General features: G+C 37.5%; 1 protein-coding gene across 1 annotated transcript in view; it reads left to right on the top strand.

Annotated features, from left to right (window-relative positions):
* The first annotated feature begins 229 nt into the window (after positions 1–229).
* ITGAV (integrin subunit alpha V) overlaps positions 230–20,019 on the top strand; it is a 95,460-nt gene continuing 75,670 nt past the window's right edge. Inside the window, exons 1-2 of the mRNA XM_058189166.1 lie at positions 230–787; positions 16,657–16,784. Of these exons, the coding sequence (XP_058045149.1) occupies positions 630–787; positions 16,657–16,784 (286 nt within the window). The 5' untranslated portion in view covers positions 230–629. The remainder of the gene's footprint in view (positions 788–16,656; positions 16,785–20,019) is intronic.

Raw genomic sequence — 20,019 nt, 5'->3', positions numbered from 1 at the left:
TATTATTTATTATATTAAAAAAAGCACCTCAGGGTGACCCCAGGCGGCTCTCCCCACCCCTCCCTTCCCCCCGCCTCCAGCCCTCCGGCACCAGCGCGCGCCCGTCCTCTTTCGCCAGCCTCAGAGCCCGCTTTTCATTCCTTCGCTTTCTTTTTTTCGCTCTCCTCCTCCTCCTCTCTGGGGAAAAAAAAACCCGAAAGGGGCGGATCGACCGCGCTATAGGGCTGGCGGCGGCGGCGGCGGCGGCTGATTTCTCCGCCCACGTCCTCGGTCGTACCCGTCCGGGGGAAAAAAACAGGGAAGAAAACAAAAAAGGAAGTGCTTAAGCCCGGCTGGCTGGGAGTATTTTGCAATCCGTCAGAGGACGTCGGGTGGTTTTTGGTTTTTTTTCTTGCTTCCCTCCGCCGCCTCTGCTCGGTGTTGCCACGGCCGCTTTCTCCTCCGCTGCTGGGCATCGGATAGACGGAGGGGGGCCGGCGGGCAATCAGAAATCCGGGAAGATCCGCCTCTCTCTCTCTCTTTCTCTCTCTCTCTCTCACACACACACAAACTCATTCACTCTCTCCCACACTCACTCAGACACACACACCCTCTCCCTAAGGCATCAGCAGGGCATTCCTGGGCTCACCATGGTTATTGGTTATCTCTATCTGTTGTTCTTCGCCGGGCGCCTGGTAGCGCCGGGGTACGCCTTCAACCTGGACGCGGAGAGCCCGGTTGTATACTCGGGATCCGACGGCAGTTACTTCGGTTTCGCGGTGGATTTCTTCGCCCCCGACCGTTCTTCGTAAGTCTCTTTTCTTGCCAGGCGAGTCCTTCCCCCAAAGCGCCGCTGCAAACGCTAAAATAATAATAATAATAATAATCTCCGCCGGTTCCCAGAGCTCGTTCTTTTTAGTATGGTATTATATAGATGGTGGGCGCTAGGAAACTTTTTTGGGCGAAATCCCAGGAAAGTTCTTCAAGGGAACTGAACTGGGTCCGCTTCGGTCCCTCTTTTGATTGCGGCTGCGCTTGGAGAGGAGCCACCTTTGAAAGGAATTGCCGGGCGATTTAGGTTAGCAAGGGTCTCTAAACGGCAAGTGGGCTTATTAGATTTTTTTATTTACCATTTGCCATTACGACTCCCAATGGACCCAAAATTTATGTTGTAGAGAGAGAAATTGGTTAAAGTGAATTTGCTCCAGTGTTACGATTTTTCTCGCCACATTTGCTGCTTACATGAATCACATGGGGGGCTACCCCATGGACTTTCCTTTTCAGAAGGGCACAAAAGAGGATCACATGACTCATGGATGCTGCAACGGTCGTAAATGTGAGTCCATTGTCAAGCATCCGAATGTAAATCACATGACCATGGGGATGCTGCCACTGTCATAAGTGTGAAAAATGATCATAAGTCACTTTTTTTCTCAATGCCTGTAATTTTGAATAGTCACTAAATGAACTGTTGTAAGTCAAGGACTACCTGTATTTCCCTGAGACCAAGCACCCTCCTTGTCAAACCGGATTAATACGTTTCATTAAGATCCTTGCCTACATTTTGAGCAGAACTTATTTTGAGCAGAACGTATTTCAGCCTTAAAGGATGAGCACTCCTCTGTCTGGGAGGGAGGGTAAAGTACTGTAATCCCACCGATTTCAATCCCACCGAATTTGCTCCCAGGTAAATGGTATGGGGATGCAGGCTTCCCTTCCCTTAACCGGAGAAGCACAAATAAGAGGATTTGATAAAATCCAAATACTCTTCTTTGTAGATTGAAGTCTTCTTATCCAGTCTGCAGAACAAATAGTCTTTGTAGTTGGGAAAGATATCTGTGCTTAGGTGAAGAATGATTGGATGCTGTAAAACACGTAGAAGAAAAATAGAGAGGCTAATGTTTTGCTCTACTGCCTTTAGGACTTACACTCAAAAGCACTTTATATTCATAATAATTTGTATACAATTTACTGTATGCTTTGAGATGTGACAACAAACCCTAAAGTATCAAATGGTTAGTTTTGAAAAAAAAAACAAGAATGTGTGTATCTGAGGTTAGGACAGTATTGCAATTACTTATATTGGTTTGATGAAATAATAATACATTTTGTGCTTCTGTATAAGCCAAAAAAGCAATAAGCTCCTAAACAAGGAAAAATAAAAAAGGCCTTTGAAAATACAAATAATACTCCATGAATAGAACTGTTTTTGAGCAATGCTTCTTTGAACTTCTGAACCTTTGACAGGAATCATGTAAACTCTGCACACATATATAAAAAACCTCTTTCAGTTTATAAAGCTCGTGTCTCACTGAACATTGTTTTCACTAAAAGCAGTCTCATCCAGTAAATTCTAATTTACCATATTTGACTGTGTTTCATTTTGATTAAGGTGGCAAAAGGTTCAAAGTGATGGGGAAGTGGGGAAGAGGATGCCCCAGGAATAAATGAGATTTACTTTAGGCTTCTGTTTCCAATAATTACTTGGAGTATTCTTTCAATGTGAATAGAACTTTCTTTCTAGTTCAGTGTTTGAAGTGGAGACTTTTAACTCCGAGTGATATTTTGAGTGTAATTATGTTTCTGTGTGCAATGACTACATTTGCTAGTATGGTCATACAATACGATTTGCTGTCCAATATCCCCCCCCCCCAAAGTATCCTAGGAGTAACTTTTAGCCTAGAGCTGCATTTCTAAGAGTTTTTCCTGATTGTGAGTCCAAGTATAGCAGAGGTCTTCAAACTTGGCAGCTTTAAGACTTGTGGACTTTAACTCCCAGAATTCTCCAGCCAGCTATGCTGGCTGGAGAATTCTGGGAGTTAAAAGTCCACAAGTCTTAAAGCTGCCAAGTTTGAGGACCCCTGAAGTACAGTCTCTGAGTCAGGGGGAAAAAAAAAACAGCAGCAGCCGCCCAAGAATGATTGTTTCCATTGCTGAGTCCTATCCTGCCTGTGCTTCAACTCATGCAGTCACCTGACTTCTCTCCAAGGCAGTAAGTGATAAAGCGTAGGACCTTGACAGAATAACAAGAAGCTACTGTTTATCCAGCTGAAGAACTTACTCAAGGGTTGGGAATGGGATGTAGGCATCCTCATAGAGATATGGCAGAAAAAAAATACGTTACCAGTCATGTTTCTGCCATTACTAGATAGAAGTGGGGAAAAGTCCTAAGTGCAATATTATATTTAAATCTTACTGATCCTAGGGGATTTATCTTTGTTTTATATATTTTCATAAAATACTGTTGAACATTAAAAATGAAAACACTGAGATACATGACCCATGAATGCAATCCCTATCTATGGAGACTCTCAATCAGTGGTGAAATTCAAATATTTTTACTACTGGTTCTGTGGCCGTGGCTTGGTGGGTGTGTTTTGGTGGGCATGGCAGGGGAAGGATATTGCAAAATCTCCATTCCCACCCCACTCCTGTGGGAAGGATATTGCAAAATCTCCATTCTCACCCCACTCCTATGGGAAGGATATTACAAAATCTCCATTCCCACCCCACTCTGGGGCCAGCCAGAGGTGGTATTTGCCAGTTCTCCGAACTACTCAAAATTTCCGCTACAGGTTCTCCAGAACCTGTCAGAACCTGCTGGATTTCACCCCTGCTCCCAATCATCCAAAGCCATGGTTGTCCCAAACTTACTTTTTCCCCCCAAAAGGCAACTGGACTTTCTTGGGATTTTCTTTGATAGATAAAATCAAAATTTTATCACCTCTCAATAACTGGGCCTCTGTCCAAACATGCATTGATACCAGAAATAAGTGCTAGGTTCACACATATTAAGCTGTGATTCACAGAGTCAAGAAAAATTAGTCTGGCTCATCAAGCACTAAACTACAAACGGCTGGGTTCAGACAACCCAGTGAACTACTATGTAGCTGGTCTTTTATTAAGTGTTGAATTTATGTTTTACTGACAAAGAAATAAAGGGAGACTAGTATAGATCAATTTCAAGCTATTTAGTTCTCATCAATTAGTCATACCCTTCTGGGATTCGAACCCAGATTCAAACTTGCATATTAGGTAGTGGTATTAACCTCTAAGCCACGGGCTCTCCTCCCTTTGTCAGCTATACCAGAGGAAAGATTAAGTGGTTTTTTGGTCAGGGCAACCTGGTCTGCCCAATTATGGGATGGAGCATACTGCTTCTGTTTTATTTTTATTTTTATCTTTTATTAAGTATTATTATACCTTTATTCTGGTAGCATACCAGAAGAAGTAATAAATGTATTAGGGAACTAAGCTCAGTCCACTAAAAAAACCTTTCCCAGGTTGTTTTAAGTTAGCCTATCACCACCTTAGGATACTGTCATATTGCCAGTCTTGAATGTTCATCTCTTAAAGGAACTGAGCCGAAATATTCTGCTCCCTAAGATATAGGAAAGCACGGTCCCCATTTACATAATCTAGAAGATCTAGAAGGTGACCCTTTGGTACTGACCAAAAAAATACCCCCCCCCCTTTTATATCTGAATAAATAGTAAGGGCCCTGAGAGAGAAATGTTGCTAGCTACCATTTCTGTGGTAATCTTACTGAGCCTAATGATGAGATGACTCTTGTCACAGATCCAGTTGGCTTATTTAAGTAAAGTGGCGTCAAAGGAAGGGATCAGCTTTTTCCTCCAGAAGCAGAAAATGTCTGGCCCTGCTCTTGTTCCTGGTGATAGAAATATAATTATAAATGAAGCAATTAACCAGTGCCTTCACTGGTAGTTCAGAGGTGCTCTGAGATGAGCTGTCCAATCAATTTCACTGGTCATGTTGGAATGTCTTTGCTTCTTTCCCAATCCCAATGGAGTCTAGAGAGCTCAAAAGCTTGCATGCTGTTTGTGACCTTTTGGCTTGTTCTAACAAAGGCATGTCTAGTAAAAAAAAAAAAAATTCTGAAGGTTTTGCTGTTTCACTCCAGGGTAACATTTTTGCTTTTTCTTGCGGTTGTTGTTGTTTAATTTTGGCAGCCAGATTCACTGAGGTAAACTGGTCAATATTTTCTCCCTAATTTTTGACATGATACCTCTAAACATAGGGATTCCGTGGTGATTATTGTAGAAATGTTGTATTGTGAAAGGGTTTAAAATAATCTAAAAAGCACAAGCCAATCCTTTGGTAAAAGCTGTAAAGACCAGCATCCCCATTATGGGCCATATCTATATATTGTACATTGCTCAGATTCACATTTCTGTGAGATGGGTAGCATATAAACAAACAAACAAATAAAATATCTAGCCCTTGAATGCACTTTGTTTGGCCTCAGAAATTGTGTTTCCAAATCAAAAGAGCAGAATGTCTTATTATTTGCAGCAGGAAATGGAAAAAGACAAGTGTGTAAATGACCACATAACTTAGCCAAACCTTTAAAGACTTTTTTTAAAAAATCATTGAAAAATCCATAAAACTATAGAAAATGATGGCTGGAAATTTCTGTCTCCATCCAGTAGTGAGGTGACATCATGTTGGTTGCTATAGCATTTGGCCTCCTAAACATTGAGTACTGTAGTTTGTCCCCTAACTATTAAATAGCTACCGTATATACTCGAATATAAGCCGATCCGAGTATAAGCCGAGGTCCCCAATTTTACCCCAAAAACTGGGGTAAACTGGGGACTCGAGTATAAGCCGAGGGTGGGAAATGAGGCACCTACCGGTTGGGGAAACCCTCCCTCCCTCAGCTGAGAAGGCTGGCGGCCCCCGCCCGCCTCTCACTGCACCGCAGGGCTTCCCAGCGCCGTCCGTAAAATGTGAAAAAAACAAAAAACTCGAGTATAAGCCGTATATACTCGAGTATAAGCCGAGGGGCTTAAAAAAAAAAAAAACTCGAGTATAAGCCGTATAGACCCGAGTATAAGCCGAGGGGACGTTTTTCAGCACAAAAAACGTGCTGAAAAACTCGGCTTATACTCGAGTATATACGGTAATTGCTTTTGCTCTATTCTGATTGTTTCTTGTTTTATTTATCAAACTAGTTTTATTGCTGACTACCCAAGAACTCCTGGCAGCATAACTACAATATATATAAAACATCTAGAAATATGAGTATTCGATGATCTGGAATGTTATATAATTAAATAAATATTTATTTATAGCTATATGAAAATCCTTGTTTCATTTTTCCGAAAAAATTTTTTGGAAAAAAAATCTTACAAAGCATCACAGTGCATCATTAAATTGTTTAAAATACAACTGCAACTGTATAATAAACCTAGTGAGAGCATTATTACAGTATAATATATCTCATTAAAGTCAATTAAGGCTGTATTCCTTTTTGAGGTGAATCACAATTACTATATTCAAGATTATAAACCAGTAATGGATTCCACCCTAATCTGAACACTATTAAATACAGTGGGTTTATCTTCTCAGTAGATTATCATTGGTTTACATTATAAAATTATGTATACAGGTAGTCCTCGACTTGTAATGCTTTGTATAGTGACCATTTGAAGTTACAATGGCATGGAAAAAGTGACTTACGACCATTTTTCACATGACCGTTGCAACATCCCCATGGTCATGTGTTCAAAATTCAGATGTTTGGCAACACTTTCATATTTATAATGGTTGCAGTGTCCCAAGATCATGTGACTGGCTTTCTGACAAGCAAAGTCAATGGGGAAGCCAAATTCACTTAACAACCATGTTACTAACTTAACTGCATTTATTCACTTACCAAGTGTGACAAGAAAGTTTGTAAAACGGGCATAATTTACTGAACAAACATCTTACTTAGCAACAGAAATTTTGGGTTCAGTGGTAGTTGTAAGTTAAGGACTACCTGTATATTTATGTATATTCCAATACTAACATTCTCTGGATAATATACTACTCATTTATGTATTTTTGCTCCTTATAAAAACATCAAAAATAGAAAAATAAACATTATAGCCTTAGATTGGGCTTTATTTATCTTGAATTCTTTTAAGATGCTTTAATTATGTCTCTATTACAATTGTAACATTCTTGTTAAATGTGTATTAGGAAAGTTACTTTTTGTGTGTTTTAATGCACTTATACTGACCATTGAATACAGTGTTATACCTTATTTGTTTCCCACCCAAAAGTTATCTTTGGCCTTGTTCGATACATACAGTTCCTGCTGTTGTAATCCTGTTTTCACATATCTGTAATTCAATGAACTTTCACATGAATGAACATATATAGGATTGTACTCTTAAGCAGGGTGGATTTGATTAAAATCAAGTCGATTTAAATCGCAATTTAAATCATGATAAAAGTCAAAAGGCTTGATTTAAATCAACTCGATTTAAATCATAATTTTTAAGGAGCAAGTGTCATCTCTGTCCCGCAGCAGCTCCTCCTCTGGCCCACTGTTGATTCACCGACAGTCCCATTCACTTTACTGGGACGGCTGGTGATGCGGCAGTGACACAAGAAGGTGAGGGACATGGCGGGTTGCAGGTGAGTGGATGCCCATTAACAGGCGCTAGCTATCATGATGGATCTTAAATGACAGGTGCTCTTTAAATATAAGGACTCATTCTTGCTGATAGTTAAATTTTTTAATATTATTATTTGCAAACAAAATGAAGGTTTCCTATTTAGAGTGCATATTATCTCAGCTTGCAGAGCTTGGAATCATTGAATGAGTTACCAAAAAATGTAAATATTGCAGAATATACAGCTTCATGCTACATAACTAAGCTCCATTTCATGCTGAATAAACTAAATTATTAATGTATCTTAAATAGAAAACTATATTGATAGATTTTTACTCCAAAAGCATTTTATTAAAATAAATATAATAAAAATTTTAAAAATCTTATTTTTTTAAAAAAAATCATCAATTTTATCCACCCTGACTCTTAGAATAGGCCCATATATTTCCATTTCGTTTAATAGATTTACAAACTTGGTATAATGCCTGCTTATTCTATAAATTATAGTAAATCAGATTTAATTCTGTTTGTTGTGGGTAACAATTTTGGCAAGTCTAAGGCCTGGGGTTTGGGATCTTGTTCTGGTTCCTTTGTCTATCCTAGTATGAAAACTTATACAAATTTTCTCTGTGTAAATTTGAACTTGTGTTCAAAGGAAAAGAACAAAAGAAAGAAAATGGTCCTGATCTTCTTTTAGCTTTTTTTTTTTGAGTAAGATAAAGATATTATTTTTTTACTCTGAGGTTAATTTATATTATAAGAGACCTTGCTGTTTTATTCTTTCACATTATTTTATGCACACTTTTATATGATATTACATGTATTTCACAGGGACATCTTTTAAGGGTTTATTATTAATACCTGCACTTAATGGTCCATGATTTAATTGGAAAATATGGGACTGTATATACAGTGTTGATCGTTAGTTTACATTACGGAATAATCTTAGTTTTGTAACAGCTAGTGTAGAGGCATGACTGAGCCAGTAATATAGAAATATTAGTTGGACCTTCATATTGCCTGCTCCCATCATTGCTTTCAAGAAGCCACCTCACCTGGCATTTCATCCTAAACCCAGTGTATATAAGAGAAATAAGATTCCCCAAACCTGGGCTGCCAGACTGGCAGTTGAATTAATAAAACATTAATTCCTATAGCAGCATTTCTTTGGCCTATAACATCAAGGGATGCAACAAGTGAAATCAGCCATTCTTCCATCTTGAGAGACATCACACCAGAAATAAATAAAATGAAACCTTTAAAAAAAGATAAATGTAACAACGCCTTTTATCTTTAAATACGACAATACGAAGCAGTAACTGTTAAGAGAAAGAAATAGAGCTACCCCAATAAAGCTTTTTAGTAAAATAAAAAAATGATATTTTTGGTAACTAATTTAAATACAATTGACATCAATAGTATTCCTTTAATAATGGAGACAGCCTGCTAGCATAAAACTGAAGATCTCAATAGTGCATGTTTTAAAATATACCATAAAAATTTTTTCTTTTTCTTTTCTTTTCTTTTTTATTCTTGATGACTGCACATGGTTAAGTCCCTGCAATTTTTGAGGGAAGATTTCAGAAACAGTTTGCCCTTTCCTCTCTCTAGGGCTAAATGTCAGAGTTTGTTGCAAAAATCAAATCCAGAAGCACACACAGATAAATTGATTTAGCAAGATTCATTAACTTCCTTATATACAAGAAGGAATGTGTGTGTGTGTGTGTTTTCGTAGGTTTTCACGGGTATAGGTATATAGGTCTTGGCATATTCGGGTCTTTTCCTGTGTAAGGTTGAGAGTATCTTGGCGACGTTTTGATGAGGTCTCACTCATCATGTTCAGGCTGGTGCTGCGCTTCTGTGAGCAAAGCTTTGCTCACAGAAGCACGAAGCCGAAAGCACCAGCCTGAAGATGATGAGTGAGACCTCATCGAAACGTTGCCAAGATACTGTCAACCTTACACAGGAAAAGACCCGAATATGCCAAGACCTACACACACACACACACACACACACACACACACACAATACCAACAGCAGAGAACAGTTTCATTTCAGCTCAGATCAGCAGACAAGTTCACACACATACACTGGTTTCAGTTTTGTTTCTCTGCACAGAATCAGAAGCTGCAGACTAAGACATGCCCTGGCTCCAGTCTGTCTCAGCTCCCAGTTGGCTGACTTAGTTGCTATACCTATTCTTGGCTGACCTTGTTACCATGTCTTCCCAGTCATGAATATTCTGACAAGTAACTGGCCCAAAGTCGCCCAGTTGGCTGATGTTTAAGACAGGACTAGAACTTAGTTTTCTGGTTTCTAGCCTGAATATTTAACCACTACACCATACTCAATCATGACATAAAGTATGCATGAACATATTGTAAAACAATGCAACAAACTTAAGATTAATAAGATTAATAAAAAGGAAAGCTCATAAAACAACTTGTACCATAACAGCTCTGAGCAAATTCCATGAAACAATTTTCCAGGGCCTAACAGTAAAAGGAATTTAATGGAATTCCACAACATCTTAGTTGTTTGGGTATTAACTTCTCCGGGAACCTCCATCCTGCATTAGCATAGACCTAGATTATATGAAAGCCATTGCAAACACAAAGAATCTTTTCCTGGAAACTTCATTTAAGTGATATGTGTGGGAAGTGCTAATTTGGATCCATCTCATGATGTGCACTTCTGATTTAATGTTGTTCAAACAGGATTTTATTTACATTAAAATTCCTTTTAGGTTTTAGTCCTGTAAAGTGTCAGAGTTCTGTGTAATAAATTTAATCCTACTTGTAGTTTGTATACATAGTTATAGCACTGCTAACTGTAATTTTAAATGTTATCTAATAAATTTGATTTGAACTGGGCTTTAGTTGTATGGAATAGAATATTCTAGGAATTTATGTAAATAATAGCTGAAGCATTCTCAGTTCTTTTACTATCTTTGAAAAATCCTGGGAAATAGGTGAAATCTTCACAACTGCAGAAGAAGGGGAGGAAATGCAGGAAACTTGTATTTATGGATTCTGGTAATTCTGTAGCATAATTTATCTAGGGAAAGGTGAAGTCTGCATTATATTTTGGACAACAAGTTTATGATTAACTTTAACAGCTGAGTCAGCTTTAGGTGAGGTTTTTATGGTTAGTAGTAGCTTTTCTGCTATATTATGAAAGGGTTGCCTGATTGACTAATTTTAGAGTTAAAATTTCTTTAGGATTTTGTGTAAAGCCACTTTGTCAAAATCAAATATGTTCAATGAAGGGTTGTTGTTTTTTCTCTGAAAATACAAGGCCACTGGAAAGGAACTGCACCAGTTTCTATGTTTAGCAGTGGTGTTTTAAAATTTGATAAATTGGTGTTTGGTAGCATGTTGAGAGGCTTTTCATTTCTTGATTTTGACTCACTGGAAACTTCTACATAGATGTTGGGAGAAAGCTTCAGTTTAGCAGGCCTTATGTTGATGGACATACGACAAACCATTGTTTACTAAGCTTCAGTGGGCTGGGTTTCATATATAATGCTATGCCTTAAATAATGGGTTATAAAATCACAGTAACTAGATTGAGTTATAAACCAATTGTAACAGCATATAATTTATCTGAATGGTCCTGGTTTCACCAGGGTTTGGATAAAATTTCTTCTTCCCCTGATCTCATGCTGTTGTTCAACCTTTTATCCTGAGCATGCATAAGATGAATATGGCTTATCAGCATGGTATAATACTATATAAACAGGGGCTTGTGAGAATTTTTGTTGTTTTCATTTTGCACTTGAGACAGCAAAGCCAGGGGAGTAGCCAATACCTGGGAGACCATTGTGGAATATGTTTGGCTTGGCAGATTGCAAATTATGTTGGCTTAGTTTTAATCAACACACGTAACCATATTTTTACTAATTCTGTACTGTACCAATACTTCTGCTGTATTAGTGACTCATTTTTATTTTTATTTTTGATATTTGATGAACCATTCACAATTTTTTGGAAGACCTCTGCAATTTTTGCATAATTGTTTCGGTCTGCTTGCTGGATTGTATTGCTCCCCTGTATTATTAGAAGATCTCACTTTAACTGTATTATTTGGATTAATTATGCTCCAGGCACATCAAATACATACTCTTAGAATCATTTCTTCTATAATTACTTCTAATAGTAAAAATATCTTTTTAGGTATATTCTTCCTGGATCCTGAGGCCAGGAAGGAAAGACTTGTTCAAATAACTGAAAGCCATTTGAAAAGACTTTGATCTATTAAAACATAGGACAGTTTTTACATGCTCAAGTCAGGCAATTTATACCAGCAAAAAGAGTTTTTGAAAGATGGCCAGAGAGTCATATAGTATAAGTTGAAAATTCAGTAGGCGAACTATTTATTCATGTTTAACATCTGGAGTTGAGATTTCAAAGAGCAGGGCTGGCATTGGATTACTGAGAGTAGTTATACTGTTACATTTTTATGCAGTTTTTGCATTCTCTTCAACACAGTTTATGCAGCGGAATTGACTGGTGAATTTTGTCTTGCGGTTCACTCCTACAGTAACATCAAAGCTTTGTTGTCTGAGGCATCACAGCCACTGCTCATTGCTTTATGATAACAACATGGTTGTTTGGATTGAAAGAAGTCCTTTAGTTATGAAATACTTGGCAGTACCCCAAGCACTTAGTTTCATTTGTTTTTACTTGCTCTGGGCATTTTCCTTGGTTTTTCTTCTTCTTCTTCTTCTTCTTGTGCCATATCCGTCATTGGACGTTGGCGATCATGTTGGCGATCCTTGGCTTTGTTGATTAATTAGTAAAAGTTACAGAAGGATGAGAATAATATTACTAAAACAAGATGTGTACTTGTCTCCTTGGTTTTTTTCCAGCATTAGGAATTCCCAGTGTTGATGTTGCTTAAAAATTATGGGACAATAAGTAGGCTAGGAACAGCTAAGTATCTGAATTAGGTCATAATCTCCAGCCATTCATCATACTGAACATTTAGGATAGCTCTCAAGCTCATTTAAGGCAGTTCACTGTTTTAAAAAAAAAGGTAATAGTAAGGGCTATCACCCTGCAAGAGATTGCTTGAAAATTCAATTGCTTGAATTGAAAATTGCAGTTTAAATCCACTGTACTCTTTTTTTTAATGGCTAGATGAGTTACACTGTACCACTAGAATAAATAATGGAAGCAAATGTGGTTCAGGATTTTATTTATGCAATTATTGGATTTATACAGCTGCCCACCTCAAATTCATGACTCTTATCTCCCTTTAGTTCTTGCTACTGCTTTGTAACACCCTCTTCCTACATTCAGTCAGCATTTCATAACTCCAGACAACATGCAGTCTGTACTATGATCGTCCCACTTTCAACTGACACGGTCTTTCCTAAAATACATGGGAGATACTTCTAAACATATGACGTTCACCAGGACATTATCCCTTTTCATATCTGACTATATAACTAATCATACTTATCAACTTTTTAGCTTTTCTTTTCTTTTTAAGGAATTGCTTTGTCTTCAGCGGGTAGCTCATAATATTCCCTGAGTGATACCAGAAAGTTTTCAACCAAGACATTTAAAAAAATGCAATAATCAAGATTTAAGATAAGGCAGCAATCCAAAGAAGCAAGATGCACATATGGCTGAAATTCTTTTGGTAGTTGCACAGATATAAGACACGTTTTCCGTTTTTTATATTCAGCATTTTTTAGGACACTGTTTCTTAAAGTATAGTCCTATGACCCTAGAGATCTCCCAAGTCTCTCTCGGTGTTCCTCAAAATCAAAATTATTTTGCAGCCTATGTTGAGAATAATGCAATATTAATTAATCTGTCAAGCAATAGTGAGAAATGGTAGCATCTTTAGTTTTAATTTATAATATGACAAATATAATGCATAAGCTCTTTGGGCTTCTCCATAATTTTTAACAGTAGACAGTAGTCCTGAGAGGAAAAACATTTAAGAAACACTAATTTGGATATCATTATTCCAAGTTCACAGAAGAAGTAGCTTAGATTTTCAAAACCTCCTTAAAAATTTATTCTAAGATAGTGAGAAATAAACATATATTTAAAATCTGCTCTGTGTTCCTAAAGGATGGATAAACACGTCTTAAAATAAAATATAGTGAAGAAAAAAAATAGTACTAATGAGCATTTGGTAGCAGCACAGATGTGGATACCATTTTCAAAAACAGTAACAGAAATGATATCCGTGAAATACCTTTCTTCCTCAGATTCTTGAGAAAAGGAAAGAAAAAAGAACCCCATTCTTGTTGGATATATGGCCCTCTTATACTGATATATGCCACAGTCTCTTAATTTATCTTGCAGCATCAGCAAGTAGCCATCCAACCCATACATTAAGAGTCCTTTAATCTGGCAAGATTCCTGTTTATGGGCAAGCAGCAATAAAGAAACTCATTTGAGAAAATCACCCTGTCATTCTTGGTTCCTTGAGCCTGAAGGACACTATGAGCTTTAATCTTACCTTAGACACAGGCTAGCTGGGTGATCTTGGGCCAGTCATTCTCTCTCAGCCTTAGTAAGAAGGAATGTGTCCAGGCAGTCACAAGGAGTCAAAATTGATTTGAAGGCACACCTTTCCTTTTTAAAAAAAAAACAAACCTATTTTAAACTATTATAACCTGGTCTCAAACAAAATATTAGAAACAAAATATTAAAATTATATATGCGTTAATGGCTGAAATATTTCTGTGGAATATTATGGACAATAGCATTGTGATTTAAGGAAAATATACAATATTTGAGAGTGGAAACACCAGATAAGCTTTCCCTCAGCATAAAGAGCATGGTTTAAGCTAATAGTTTCCAGTATTTTATTTTTGTTTGAATTTAAGTGTAATTTTCTGCGTGAAGAGGCTAGACAACTTTAATATGTCAAATTCAGTAAAATTTAGTTCTCACGAGGCTACAAAACTACTTAAGCTAATACCAGTTGCTTACTCAAATATGGCTCATGGAAATATTTGTTTTTCCAAATGACCTAACAATTAGGTAAAATTCTCCTTGGTGCCTCTTTTCTTTCACAGTCTTGCAGCTCAATTTTATTAAATTGCTGTCTTCAGGAACATGGAGCCAATTTGAGCTGCTAATATTTCCTAGCTAGTCTGGCTAATACTAAGACTTCTGGGAATTAATTTCCATTTGTTTGGAAGGAGTATAAGTACTGACTAAGTCACAACTGAGCCAAATGTTACATTGGAAAGATCAATCACTTAGGGATTTTTAGATATCATGTAAGAGGAAGAGGGGCTTTACACTATACCTGTTTATACTTACATCTCAACATTTAGCATGTGCTACCCTTCAAAATGACCTTGACTTTGTATCAGAATGATCAAAAATTTGGCAACTCCAAATCTCAACTAGAAAATGTTCTGTCTTAAACATTGGAAAAAAGAATCAGAACACTAAATACAAGCTTGATGGACATTACCTTGTAGATGACCCTCACCCCTCCAAAGACGGAGTTTTCATATCAAACTAACTAAGTGCCAAAGTCCACTACAACTACATCGCCAAAAAGGCTTTAAGAGTTGTAAACTTAATCTTGCGTAGCTTCTTCTCCAGAAAGATTACACTACGAACCAGAGCATACAAAACATTTGCTAGACCAATTCTCGAATACAGCTCGCCTGTCTGGAACCCACACCTCATTTCGGACATTAATACAATTGAGCATGTCCAGAAATATTTTACAAGAAGAGTTCTCCACTCCTCTATTCACAACAAAATACTTTATGCCACCAGAATTGAAATCCTGGGTTTAGAAAATTTAGAACTCCGCCGCCTTCGGCATGACCTGAGTATAACTCATAAAATCATCTGCTACAATGTCCTTCCTGTCGAAGTCTACTTCAGCTTCAATCGCAACAATACACGAGCACACAATAGATTTAAACTTAATGTGAACTGCTCCAATCTTGATTGTAGAAAATATGACTTCAGTAACAGAGTTGTTAATGCCTGGAATGCACTACCAGACTCTGTGGTCTCTTCCCAAAATCCCCAAAGCTTTAACCAAAGACTATCTACTACTGACCTCACCCCATTCCTAAGAGGTCTGTAAGGGGCGTGCATAAGAGCACCAGCGTGCCTACAGTTCCTGTCTTAATGTTCCCTTTGATAGTATCCAATTCGTATGGTTATTTCATGCTTATACTTATATATACTGTTGTGTTTGACAAATAAATAAATAAATAAAAATAAATGTGGTCAATACACAAAGCAGTTACACAGACCTCCCAAATCCTAGCCATTTATTACTTACTGTGGTATGGAGGTCAGCTGCAGTTATTAGGTATTCTAGCATTCCAGTTTAAAAGGTGTGATCTGCATATATATATTTTAAAAAATTTGCATGTTGCATCTGAAATGGTTGACAAGTATTCTTTGTCCTATGCATTGGATATTTAAAACCTACCATTTTCCTTTCATCTTTTGTTCTCTTTTTGGGGGATGATGTATTTCACAGGTTGGGGGAAAGCCTAGTATAAACGGTGAGCTTATGTTTTCCAGCAACTACTAATTCCTGCTTCTTGATGTCATACTTATGGTGGCATGGAAAGCCTCGTGGGATAAAAATTTAGTTCTGGTATAGCCAAAATTCTCATGAGAGAATTGAAGTTTAAAAAGACAAGCAGGAGGCTAAAAAGGCAATGGGAGCCTCCGTCCCTGCCCAGGAGGGTCCCAGTCAAATGAGTATCACAAGTCTTTCCCCAAGAAAATCAAAGAAAATAGTGGTATGCAATTTATCTGAGCATCTAGTTTAACCTTCGGTCAAGCAGAAAAACAGGATACTTAACAAATCTCCATTGGGCTGGGTTTTCAGATGCAGCTGGTGAATTACAATGACATGCTAGAATACATCAACTGGAGATGAAGTCATGCAGGCAGCAGATCTGCTTGTATGCAGGAAAATAGGCAGTCAGAAATGCTAACTCCTTCTTTTTTATTTCCTCTTATAAAATGGCCTTTAGTGTTTTGGTCCTTTCGTTACGTTTGCTTTCTTCCTCTTTTTACTATTATTATTGCAACTACACAAGGTACCTACTAGGTCAGGGGTCTGCAAACTTGGCTCCTTTAAGACTTGTGGACTTCAACTCCCAGAGTTCCTCAACCAGCAAAGCTCTGGGAGTTGAAGTCCACAAGTCTTAAAGGAGCCAAGTTTGCAGACCCCTGTACTAGGTCATACCTCAGATTAGCCTGTTTCAAGTAGAATGTTCAGATTTCTCACTCATTGTTTCTTCCTGCAGGATGTTCCTCCTTGTGGGTGCTCCAAAGGCCAACACTACTCAGCCTGGGATTGTAGAAGGAGGCCAGGTGCTCAAGTGTAACTGGAATTCCAATCAAAACTGTCAGCCAATCATATTTGATGCTAGAGGTACTCTTTAATATTTTAAGATACGTTTTTATCCATTGAGATCTGACTAAATTGCAAAGGTGAAAGAGATGTACCGCCCATTAAATATTTGGTGCTGATGAGAAACTCTTTAAAACGAGATTCCTTGTTTTATGACTGTTTTATGGTGTTGGCATCAAATAATGGCACCTTTGCTGGCTAGATGCTTTTACGGTGTAAGTCACTTTGAAACTGAAGAAACTTATTGCATATTTTGCTCCAAAACAAGACAGAGATTAGATTTTTGTGATAGGCAGCCAAGTGGATGTGGACTGCACAAGGCCATGAATCTGTTAGGTGGCATCTAGACCAGGTCTGACCATTTTTACATTCCTCTGATCTAGGGTGTTTTCTGGCAGTCATTAAAGAATCCTGTAATCCCAGGAGATAGAATTACTCTTAGAAGAAATAAAGGGAATTTGTGTTATGTAAAGGAACAAGTTCAGGCCTGTGATGAAAAATTACACTGTATAATAAGTTAAAAGAGATCTCCAAACCCAACTACTTATTATAACCCATATGAACTGATGTTGCCTGTCTGCTTGGGCTGAAGTTACTGACAATAAATATATAACGTGTATAAGCCATGTTCACTAATTGTGCGTTGAATATTTAAAGACATGTATAAGATGTTCACATTCCTTTTGCCTGTATGCGAAATATTAGCATAACACAGTGCATTTAATTGCCACTATCTTATTTATAATAGATTGTCCTTTGGTTTGCATTAGTTTTCATGTGGTTTACAAAAATGAAATATAGACATTCAGAATAAAAAGAAAGAGTAATAAACAGAAAACAGACATAAGACATATGCTTACAATGTCCAAAAGAAGGGGGAAAGGGATTTAGCCTAATTTTGAAACCAAGGATATGTGTTACCTCCTGAGCGTTCAAACCCTATAGTTGGAAGGACCAGTTAGGTCACTATGTGCAAAACTTTGCTCAGGGCAGCAATCGGAGAAAAAGCATCTGTAAAAGAGAGCCGTATAGTTTTTATTTGGATACAGCCAGTTTAAGGTGACAATCCTCTGAATGATTGGTTCTGCTTTTCTTACTGTTATGAAGATTTTTCTATCAGTCAATCAGAATCTTTGAATTTGTTGAATGAAATTGTTCCACAGGACATATACTGTATAATGAAATCTCCAAATTCTCCTATTCCATCCTCTCTACTTTATGTTAGGCAGTTTTCGGAGTCCTCCACCACTTAGGAATAAAAAGGTACACTGATGTTTCTGCTCTCCTTAAAGAATCTAAGCCAGGCTTCTCTCTCCCCACCCCCCTACAAATAAAGATCCGTTTTTACATGTTTTTGTTCAAAGGACTGCTCTGTTTTGGATACAGTGTTTTTCAAGCCTTCCAACCAAAATATTTGCAACTGGAAAAGGAATAATTCCTCACCCCTAGTTACTGAGTCAGAGAGATTAATGTTTTTAATGCTCAGATCCTTCATGAGTAGAAAAGGGAAGGGTGAGAATGTACTTTTCCTCCATTTCTAGTGCTGATGTTGCTTGTTTGAAAATGAACCATGCAAATTTGAAGCAAAATGGCCTGCTGCAAATGGTTACCAACTAACAGCATCTTTGGGAAAGGATCAAAATCTACAAAAAGGTGGGCGCTATATCACAATCAAGGTCCTGTCTTTTTTCTTTTTCTTTTTTTGTATGTGCAGCAACACTACCACTCTGTTGCAGATTTTGACACACATACACACACACACACATACCACACACATATAGAGACAACCTGTGAGACCCATGTTATAAAGATATATAATATTGCATTGTATTCCTGGTTGGAAATGAACATAGGTATAGCACAATTAAGGAATGCTGAAGAAATTAGATTTTAGAAAGCAAATTATTAGAATCCTTATGATGTTAAAATCGTTTTTTTCTGTTTATTGATTGTATTAAGCCAGTTGAGATTTGATTATATTCTATTCAGTTTAGTGTGATGCTATGCATATTATATATATTGATCAAATTTATATAACCCGCCATCTAACAAGCACAAGTCCAAGCAGCATACATTAAAACTGGTTTCAATGGGCTAATATAGCTTAGGAGGCACAGCTAAACCAAATGGCAAGGTCAGAACAAAAACACACTTTGCTTAGCATTAATTTTAAAATGAATAAATGCATGAAATAACAAAATTATGACTGCTCCCTGTATATAGAATAAAGTTCTCTTCCTATATGAAACAGAACAATTCTAGGTTGCCTGCAGCCTTGGGATCTTTGGTTCTGTAGCTCTTCTCTGGATTTCTACATTCAGTCCATCCTCATGCTTTCTTCCACCTTTTCCCAATCTGCCCACATATATTAGGATTGACTATTTGGAGGGCATCTGGTTGGATAAGGTTGCTTTATTTCAGGGTCAGGAAACATTTGAGGGGCCATGTACCTCAATTCAACTTTCAGGTGAAGCAGTGATAATACTAGAAGAAAGTGATACTGTTTTCGGGCTTTTGGGGTAGGTTAAAGATTCTTGGAGGTAAGCTGCTCCTATTTCCATAGAAATCCTCCCAAATTCGATATCATAATTGAATTTCCCTGGTGCAGTTTTGGATTTTAAAGTTATGGGTTTTAAGGGGTTTTTATTATTTATACTATTTTAAATTTGGGGCAATAGAATAAGTTTTTTAATTGTTTTTTAATCTGTATTTATATGTATTTTAACTGCCTGTGAACCGCCCTGAGTCCTTAGGAAGATAGGGCGGTATATAAATTTGAAAAATAAATAAATAAATAAATAAATCTGGAAAGGATTGGACATTTCAAAGAGGGAAATAACAGCTACTTGTTGGCCATCCCAACAAAAATCAAGTTTCTGAAAGTTGATCATTTTGCCACTGAATTTCAGTATCATAATCTTGGATGCTGGGTAGTCATAAATGGAATGTTGGAAAGTACTTGTGGCCTGCAGGACACCCTCTCCTACTGTGTTTATCATCTGTGATATTATTCTGTTGAATACAGTTTCTGTCCTCGACATCTGCAATAATGGACTTGTTTGTGCTGCTGAAACCCAACTCTTGCACCTCGTTTTAAGCCAGCATGTAGAATGGCCTTTACAGATCATGTGGGGATGATTAATAGGATTTTTTTTTAATGAGGACAGCCATTTGTTTTATTTCATTTTGCTTTAAGCTGTGTGACATGATGCAGTATTTTTAGCTGTTGGCTGAATTTCCTATGGCTTGCTTAGCT

Source organism: Ahaetulla prasina, chromosome 1, assembly GCF_028640845.1.
Source record: "Ahaetulla prasina isolate Xishuangbanna chromosome 1, ASM2864084v1, whole genome shotgun sequence".
In the NCBI taxonomy this organism is placed as follows: domain Eukaryota; kingdom Metazoa; phylum Chordata; class Lepidosauria; order Squamata; family Colubridae; genus Ahaetulla; species Ahaetulla prasina.
The sequence above is the reverse complement of the archived record's forward strand: the minus strand, read 5'-3'. Positions and strand labels throughout refer to the sequence as shown.